At 44.7% G+C, this 9993-nt stretch overlaps 1 protein-coding gene across 1 annotated transcript; it reads left to right on the forward strand.

The window, feature by feature from the left end:
- Positions 1 to 625: 625 nt before the first annotated feature.
- Cbln4 (cerebellin 4 precursor) lies at positions 626 to 6232 on the forward strand. Its single transcript, XM_027423283.2, has 3 exons — positions 626 to 916; positions 3822 to 3938; positions 6035 to 6232. Exons 1-3 carry the CDS (start codon positions 626 to 628, stop codon positions 6230 to 6232), a joined length of 606 nt encoding a protein of 201 aa, XP_027279084.1.
- The last annotated feature ends 3761 nt before the right edge of the window (positions 6233 to 9993 follow it).

The raw sequence follows: 9993 nt of genomic DNA on the forward strand, positions 1-9993 counted from the left end.
GGCTTTGGGGGAATTTTTGATCAAGCGCAAGTGGGAGTCGCTAGCATTCTGGCCATGAACACAACCTGGCGTTCTTCTCATCCCCGGAAACACCTCCTGGCTCTGTAATTTGTTCCTGCGCCGGCCAGAGCCCCTAGGACGGGACCTGCACCCACACCGCTTGGCACCTACTACCCTGGCGTTTCCTCGCTGAGTGCCCTGTCTTCAGCTCTGTGCTTCACCCGGGAGTACTTGGGTTTGGGGTGAGAATTTATTTTGTTCCTTTGAGGTGTGATCGTGAGGGTCTGGAGACTTTTTAGATGTCAAGAGACAAGTGTGGCTGCAGGGGCCCCAGGCAAAACTGATTTTGGGGCGGAGGAGGTTAGGGTAGGGAGTTCTGCATGAGCTGCTTAAAGGACAAAGGTAACAGAACCAGCCAGACAGCTCAAAGGGAGACTTCAGACCAGAGAATTGGTGGAAGTGCGCGCGCCGCCGCCGCCGCCGCCGCCGCCGCCGCCACCGCCGCCGCCTTTCCTGCAGCGCTGTCGATCTAGCCACTGGCATCTTCCGGAGCTCCGGGATTCCGGGGTAGCAGGCGCCGCCCGGAGCAGAAGCGCCAGGCTGCGGCTTGCGCACGCGGCTCACCATGGGCTCCGCGCGCCAGGCGCTGTCCGTGGTACCGGCTGTTCTGCTGGTTCTCGCGCTGCCTGGGCTGCCTGTCTGGGCACAGAATGACACGGAGCCGATCGTGCTGGAGGGCAAGTGTCTGGTGGTGTGCGACTCGAACCCAGCCACAGACTCCAAGGGATCATCTTCTTCCCCTTTGGGGATATCGGTCCGGGCAGCAAACTCCAAGGTGGCCTTTTCGGCGGTTCGGAGCACCAACCATGAGCCATCCGAGATGAGCAACAAGACACGCATCATTTACTTTGATCAGGTCAGACCCCCCGAGGGATGCAGGGCGCCCGGCGGGTGGGTGGTCTCTGAGTATCGGGAGCTTCCTGCCCAGATTAAGCTAGTATGATTAGGAGGTGGCAGCCACCTGCCTGGAGGTATCAGTCTGAAACTTGGGCTGCCGTTCTTCTCCAACAACCGCAGCTCCCATTCCCCCTTTGTGTCTAGCCGGAGGAGGCCTGCGCTGTGGGGTGGTTTGGGAGCGCTGAGGCAGGCACCTGGAGATCAAGACAAGTTTAGCAGCAACAGGTCAACCGGGGCTGAAGGGGATACTGTCCCTGGATGCTGAGATCGATTGGCTCAACTTACCAGCGGGTGCCCTGGAGGTGTTCCTGAGGGGGCCCTGGAAGACAGCCTGTAAATGTTTGAGTTGTGTTTCCAGGTGGAAGCTCATTTCGCCGAGGAACTCTGGGACTCCACAAGCTGCAGAGACCCGGCTAGGTGGATGCTGAGGGTTGGGGGGTGGGTTCTGGTGTCAGGGCTAGAAGCTAGGGTCACTATGCAGGGCCCAGGGTGGCTGGATCAACACTACCTTGCCTAGTATATACCACAAGCTCCTCTCGCCACTGCTTCACTCAGAAAAGTTGTCCACGCAGGAAGAAAGGGGGTTGAGTAATTGTGCATAGCTTGGGTAGGTAAGCAAGCGCAGAAGAGCCTGGTTCCTTCCTGGCCTTGGTTCTGTTCCTCCTGTGCATTGTAAGTTGCTGAGGAGGCACAGATTTTGAGGTTGCCACGAGGGAATGGGGCTGAACTGATGATAGTGGAAGCTTCTACTGAGCAGCCCAGTGCTTCCGGAACTGGAGGGATGAGCAACCTTAGGGTATCAGTTTAGCGAAGCCCCTTGTGACAAGCCTAACTCCAGCATTTTGTGTCCAACCCCAACAGTACCCGGAGACTGTCGAATTCCAAAGTCACAGTTCACAGTTCTATGAGCCCCTTGGACAGGTTAAGTGGGGCTGCGGAATGTGTTGGAAAAAGACTCGGGTGACATTTGTGCTCCTTGCTTAATTATAAGTGATACACTTGCCAGCTGGTCACGGACAGAGATGTCTCCCTAGAGGCTTAGTATGGGATAGCTATAAATTTTTAAAAATGAATTAAGTAGTCCCTTTGGAGGTTTTGGTGCAGTGTTTAACAAAGTGATGGAACCCAAGCCTACCCCCCCACCCCCGTTGCTGTTTCAGTGCATTATCTAAATGTTGGAACCCAGTGGACATTGTGCTATCTTTGTTTGGGGCATTCTTTTCAATGACCTTCCCATCAACTAGAAGAGGAAAGGGATTTTTCTTTTGTTCGGGGAGCCATGCATCTTAGAGACCACAAGAAACATTTAGTTACCAATGTGGATGTGCTTGGATAATTCGGTTACTCCATGGAGTCCACACCCAGCTTCATGTTTACTAACCAATACTAATCAGGCACCGCTACTCTGTTAGTGAAGGATGCCTCTTGTCCCTGAATCAGGAAGTCTTAGATAAGCAACTTGCATTATGTTTAAATGTGCTGGGAAAAGATGTTTTGTCTACATTTTGTTGGAGAATTTTACGCAGCTGGTGATGGTGCTGTAGGAAGCCTGTCTGATCTCAGGTCAGAGAACAGAGAGCTGATGCTCACGGGAAAGAGGCTAGGATCTCAGACAAATCACATACATATTTGTATTTCCAGCAGGGCTGAGCCTTGTGCATTTACCTAAATGTTCTGGCTTCTGGTGTGCTGTGTAGAGGAGGTAGTGCACTTTGAGGAAATGATTCGGGAAGCGTGAGTGTATTAATTTCCACAAGAAGATGATGTTTCAAACAGATATCAACAGACTGATTCTGATAAACAGAAATACATCTTAAGAGACACATCTGACTTGTATGGATTTATTCCTTGGTGAGACATGAGAGAAAGCCTCCTTGATTTGTTCTGGCTCTTACACTCTCTCAGGAAGGGACTTACCTCTGAGAAACTGAAATATAACTGAGGACTCACTGAAAGTCAGAGTTAGTGTCATAACCAGGCCACCATCTGGGAATACAAGGTGTGCTATGGTTTTCTTACAAACAGTGCTTAACTTCACTTTTCACTTTTAACCCTTGAACTTCAAATGGATCTTAGGTGACTGATGGGATCAAACAAGACACTGAAGAACACAGAAAGGCACTTAGTTGACTGCCTGGTGCATCCATGCCCTTCTCTTGGCATCCAGCCAGGGCTGACTCATCACCAATGTATTATGTTAAGGCTTACATGGTACATAAACAAAACAAATGGCCACCCATCTGGGGAGAGCCCCAGCAGAGGCTTGGGGAAGAACCTGGCTTTCCCATCTCTGTGGTACCAACTGTTGGTGTCATGGATTACACCCCATGGTGGAAGGGGTCTGTCTCTGTGAGGTGTTCAGAGATTGCTGCAGAGAGCCTATGGATGTCGATTGGCTGGCTGGGTAACATCACTTCTGGACATTGGGAAGGTTTATAGACTGTGGGGATGTAACTGTGCAGATGCCTTCTGTCTGGTTCTCTATGTAAAGCCAGTACAAACTGTCATGCGTTGCTTTGATGACCCTAGAGATAGCCGGCCTAGAAACTGAGGCATGATTGCAACACAGTTGTTTTATTTTCATTTTTGCCTGTACTATTTAAAAGGTGGAAAAACCTTTCATTAGACACATCTGTTTTCCAAGTCACTTATGAGGGAAGAAATAGGATTAGCTGTTTTGTTCTCCATTGTTTCTGAAGTTAGTTATTGAAAAAAAGAAGAAGGGGGGGGAGAGAAGAAAAGAGGGAAGGAAGACACAAAGGAAAGAAAGAAGGAAGGAGGGGGAGAAAGCGAGGAAGAAGGAATTTATTTTATTTAGTTGAAAATTATAGTAATTTACCATTATTTATTGTTTTTATCTGTAGATCCTGGTTAATGTGGGCAATTTTTTCACATTGGAGTCTGTCTTTGTGGCACCAAGGAAAGGAATCTATAGTTTTAGTTTCCACGTAATTAAAGTCTACCAGAGCCAGACAATCCAGGTATGTGCTTTGACCTATGTGCTCTCTGCTCCTGCATTTAAGTATCCATTCAAGGACATGCTTGCATTGTAAAGACAGTTGTCTACCTTTTCCATTTATTTTAAAAAACATTTAGCTTGCATGTTTTCCCTTATAACATCCATTTGGGTATGTAGCAAAGGCACATGGAAAAATAAGCAACTGAGTTTATTACACTGTAGAGAGAGACCCTGATTACAGGTATGTAGCAGGGTGTATAAGAGCCAGGGGGAGGCAGCACATGGTCTCTCTCTAGGCTGAGCCAGCATTGGGAAGCATTCTGGGTCCGACCTGCTTGGGTGCCAACCTGGTCACTGGTTCCCTTGTGTGAGTATATCTCCTAATAAATTACCGGTTATTAACCTATCTCTGATTCTATTTGTAGTCATCAATAACTGGTATCAGGACTGGAAGTTTCACCCCCACACCCCCTGGCCTTCCACCCCCCAACAGAGTCCTCCTCAGGCCACCCACCTGGACTCCTTTGCCTGGAATCCCATTACAACAGCATTACCCTGATTATAGCTTGTTGTAAACCAAACCAAACCAAAACAAACCAAAACAAACCAAAAACAAAAACAAAAACCAAACCCCACCCCAAAACCAAAAAGCAAACAACAACAAAAAACAAAGCAAAACAACAAGAAGAAGAAAAACACAGCTTGGCAAAACCTTTGACACAAATCTCTACAGAAGATCTCCATTTTTATCTCATGCCCGAATAAAAGTTATTTGAACTTATAAGGAAAAATTATAAAATGTTACAGGTGGAAGTTAAATAGACAAAACCAGCTTGCTATCACTTAAAAAGAATGAAATGCAATAAACTGTTGAAACAGCAAAAACAAAACACAGGTTGGCAAAAGCTTCATGACACAAATCTCTACAGAGGATCTTGATTCTACCTCATTCCTGAACTAAAGTTACTCAAACTTATAAGGAAAAGAAATCTTACAAAGCATTGCAAATAGACATTAAATAAGCAAAACAAGTTTACTGTCATTTAAAAATTATGAGAAGGTGACTAGTGGCTGAAACCAAGCTTCTCAGGAACGGCTACCGATGACACCTTTGAGAAAGGATGCATCATGCCATAGTTTATTTTTGTGCTTCTGTCCCAGGAACGTCTTTCCAGTTGCGGCTAAATGGTTAGCGATGAGTCCTGTGTTGTGCTTGCTCAGACAATCTTGGTCTTACTAGAGCAGACATAGAGGTATCTGTTGTAGTATTAAAATATATCAATAATAAACAATATGGTACCTGTCTATGGAATTCTAAAAGATGTCGTATTGAATGTTTAGCACTTACATTACATTTTTACCTCTCTGAAATGAGAATGGATGGCACCATCATCTGCCACTCTTTTTAATATCCTAGTGACTGGCCAGCCTTAGACTGAATCTGTTCCATATTAATTTTAACCTAGAGAAAGGGAGTGTGTAAAGATGACATCTGCTTCCCTGGAAACCCTGACATTTCAAATGACTTTTGTTCCTGCCTGGATTTCAGAAAAGAAGACACCTAGTCAGATGCTGGCAGACTCTGGCTGTATCTGACTTTGTTAGGTCCCAACATTGGGAAGCCACCTGTCCTCCTAATTACCAAAAGGTTGATGCCGAGTACAGGAGGCCAGTAGGGTGGTTAGTCTCCTTTACATGCTGAAGGAAAGCTAGTTTTCACATGACTCTCTGGATGGCATTATTTTCGTAGGTGTTTAAGGAAATTTCTATAGGAGCACACACACATTAAATATACACAGAACACACACACACACACACACACACAGGCACACACACAGGCACACACACACACACACACACACACACACACACACACACACACACACACACACACACACACACATTAAATCTGACCCCACACAGTTTGCAGGGAAAGGAGAGTGTTTCCTGAATAACCAGTGTTTGGCCAGGTCAGCTGTCCGTTTCCCATACCAACATATTACGTAGTTGGATAAACAGGTTTAATTACAAATTTAGGGTCAGCTGTCTTACACTATTTCTTAGCACAGGTTTTGATTTTTAAAGGGAACTTTTCAGTGGTCATCTTTTTCCTTCCAGGTTAACTTGATGTTAAATGGAAAACCAGTCATATCTGCCTTTGCCGGGGACAAAGATGTGACCCGAGAAGCTGCCACTAACGGAGTGCTACTCTACCTGGATAAAGAAGATAAGGTTTACCTAAAACTGGAGAAAGGTAACTTGCTTGGCGGCTGGCAGTATTCCACGTTTTCTGGCTTTCTGGTGTTTCCTCTATAGAACTTGACTTCTCCGTGACGCCCGTGAGTGAGGGTGCCCACCCCTTGTTATCAGAAGACCACTTTTCACCCTTGGATTGATGTCTCTTATTGTTTTGCTCATGAGTGACTATGGATCCTCTTGAAGGATTCTAGACCTGTCTGGACAAACACAAAGTGTCACAGATTATTTTCTTGTGTGTGTGCCAGTTTCCTTATGTGTGAACCAGGACTCCAAAGCTGGAAATCCCTAAATCTGCTTACTTGTTAATGGTCCGAAGCTGTCTCAAGGTTCCTTCTATTTAGTTTCCTGCGCTTACTGCACTGGGGTTTTCATTTCTTTGTTTTTGAAAGACCGGCACATGGGTCTGAAAGTTAGAAAACTCAGAAGTTCTGACTTCGGTGGTTATCGTGGGACTGCCAAAGACTCGTATATTGTGTGGATACATTGATTACACTTGTTTTCTTTTCCTTTGTTTTTAATTGTAATCACTTCGGAATTGGTTTGTTTTGTTCTCCTAAGGTACTTGGGATTGTATTCTAGTGACTGGCATTGTGTTTTCTCTATCCACAAGGTAACAAATGGCTTGCCTCAAAATGTCCCTTAACTCTGAGCTCACCCCCATGACCTCCCCCCTGCCCCCTGAAATGAATGCTCCATAGTTGTATTTTAATTATATATGTGAAAGAGTCATATTTTCCAAATTATATTTTCTAATAGGAAAAATATCATAATCTGACGAAGAAAAGGTTATTTACCCCAATTCTAAGTGCTCAGTCCCTAAATGTTGGCAAAATAGCTCTCCTTGGTGGAAAAGCTTACACTTTCTTGTTCAACTTTAATTAATGTGATTGATAATAACCACTTTATTAGAACCAGAGGGGATTATTTCCCCCTTCAACATGACCACTTTATTAACTGGAGATGGTATGCCCTTGTTTTTAATTACATCTATTTTTCAAATCTCCTGTTGTGTTTGAAATATCATCTGGTTTTGCCTTAATTCCTTAACTTGTATATATATATATATATATTTATCTGTTCAGCTAATATTAAATCCAGATACTCCATAAGGAAATTTAGTGCAATATCTTATTTTGTCCTTTTGCATAGGTCATATGAATTCATAAAATTATTTATGTCTCTGTTGCAGAATAAAGATTATTATATGTTAGTGGGATGGTTGGTTTGTTCCTTTTGGTTCTGAGAATGTGTCTTCTATGTAGTTTGTCGTCTCCTCCCTTCCCATGTCCTTCCTCTGCTCCCCGCCTCCTTCCTTCTTCTCTGCCCTCCCTTCTTTAAGTTTCTTCCTTGAGCTTAAAAAAAAAAAAAAAAAAAAAAACCTTCCTGATTTTCAGGTAATGTTCTTTGAGTTGGTATAGGAAATCTTTACTGTATTTAATCTGTCCAAATCCAGGAGTTGCAAGCTTGCCAAAAGCGAATCAATGAATTTAGCAAACTCTTCCTTCATAAAGACTTGTGAGGAAAATGACGTTAAAAAGATCTCTTGAAATATCACAAGGTTGCGCCATGTATGAGTGAGCGGTGGCCGGTATCAAGGCTGGTATCTCTAAACTGGGGGCTTTGGCAAAGATTACACCCCACCCATACCATTCCTCGTTGAAGGGGGGATAATATTCCTATGACTCTGGGGGGTATGGTGGCTGCATTTCCAGGTCTGTGGCCCTGCTGGTGACAAGAGTCCTCTGGTAGACAGCTGGAACCAGAGGAATATGTTACAACTTCCAGAGTCTGTGATTAATCTCCAAGCTAGGATGTTCAGTCAGCTCTAGGAAGACACCTTTCTTTTCCTAGAAAAACACTTTGAAGACACTGGCAACAATCCTTGATGCAGGTTGTCCCCTGCTGGCTTTCAGTTAATAGCCCTGATTTTATAATTTGAAAACAAAACAAAACAAAACAAAACAAAACAAAACAAAACAATGTTGCATAGAGAGAGACAACAAAGGTGGCTTTAGTCCTCAGGCCAGTGGAAGTGTCTAACTAGGTACGAACTCTGCCTAGCAGATACTACCACCCCCATCTATGTGTACTGTGTCTGCGTCCAAACATCACAGCAGGAGAATTACAAGTATAGATCTGTTAGTCATTATTTTGGCAACATGAGTCAAGAGTGTTGAAATGACCAACTGATACCTATGGCGTAATGGAGAAAGTTAGGCTGTCATCAGAACAGGTCAGCATATCAGTGCAGTTCGCAAATTGACTTGCGGCCATCTTTGAGGGCTTGTCCTTATCTTTCTTGATTCTTCTGACTGTGAAGAAACATTGGTGAAGCTCTGAGCTTCAACTCCCAAGTTCTAGCATATGTATCTCGGGGTGCAGAATCTGTTGTGTATTGGGCAAGATCTATCAGATGTAGAGGTCTGTGATGCTGGAGCCCAAGTGACGAGAGCAAGCCAGGATGAGAGCCATGGAGGCTCAACTCAGCTAGGTTTTAGGAGGCTGAAAGCTACCACAAACATGTCAGAATGTAAAAATGGCACGAGAGAGCCTAAGCAAGAGGTGGGAGGACTTGGTCCACAAAGCACTGGCTTGGGTTAGATGCAGGATGTAGTCCTGTGACCTCCACTTGCTCTCTCTGTTGCTTTGGCAGGTTCTTTTGCCTTTCTGAGCTTGAGTTACGTTATTTGCAAAGAGGAAGTAGTGGGCTTCAGTCAGTTGTGAGAATGCAGCAAGACCCAGGAAGTGCTTGGGGCACAGAGGGAGCTGGAATCTCTAGTCTGACCAGGGACTCTTGTGAACCCAAATATTTAAGGGCTTCAGGTGGGCAGAACAACAACGAAACCATGGAGAGTATAAGATCTTCAGTAGGAAGAGGGAATGTGGGGGTGTAAAGACTGGCACAAGGAAGAGGGAACGCTAAGGTGGGATGGAGGAGAGCAGAAGTGTTGTCACACACACTTCCACGATTGGCACCAGGGGCTCTCTGCATGGTCTATAACTTGGAAAATTATTTTCAAAAATTGATGTGTGAAAAAAATGCACACTAACAGAGCCCTGTGTTTGCCTTGGCTCCTCAACTGGCAGTGTGAGCCATCCTCCCTCCTAGACCCTTCCTATCCCCTGTTCCCTGAGCAAATGCAAGCGATTGTTTGCAGCCTGCAGTTTCCTCCTGAAAGAATCTAAGGAAACTAAGCTGAAGGCACAAGCAGCCCAGCAAGGAATATGCCGATCTAATTACATTTAATTTTAAAAAATTATTATTATTATTATTATTATTATTATTATTATCAGCTTAAGTTTGTTCTCCTCATTTGATTTTTAGTGATACTTTCTTGTATTCTTTTAGCCCCTAGCCTCTACTTTTAGAAAATTATTGCTTTAAGTTGTGTGTGTGCATGCTTGTCATGTGTGTACACCTGTGTGTGCATGCTTATCACATGTGTTCACCTGTATATGCATGTTTATATGTGTCTTCACCTGTATGTGCACGTTTATTGTATGTGTTCATCTGTGTGTGCATGTCTGTCATGTGTGTACACCTGTATGTACATGTTTGTCAATGTGTTCACCTCTATGTGCATGTCTGTTGTGTGTGTACACATGCCTGTTGTGTGTATACACATGTGTGCATGTTTGTGGGAGCCAGAGGTCAGCATCGGGTGTCTTCTTTGGTCATTATGACCTTATCTATGACTCAGAGTGTCTCACTGAAACCCGAGCTTACCAGTTGGCTAGCCTAGCTGTCCATCAAGCCTCACTGAACTTCCCTGTTCCACTTTCCTGGCACTGGGGTTATAGATGCATGCCACTGCACC

Source organism: Cricetulus griseus, chromosome 6, assembly GCF_003668045.3.
Source record: "Cricetulus griseus strain 17A/GY chromosome 6, alternate assembly CriGri-PICRH-1.0, whole genome shotgun sequence".
NCBI classification, from domain to species: Eukaryota; Metazoa; Chordata; class Mammalia; order Rodentia; family Cricetidae; genus Cricetulus; species Cricetulus griseus.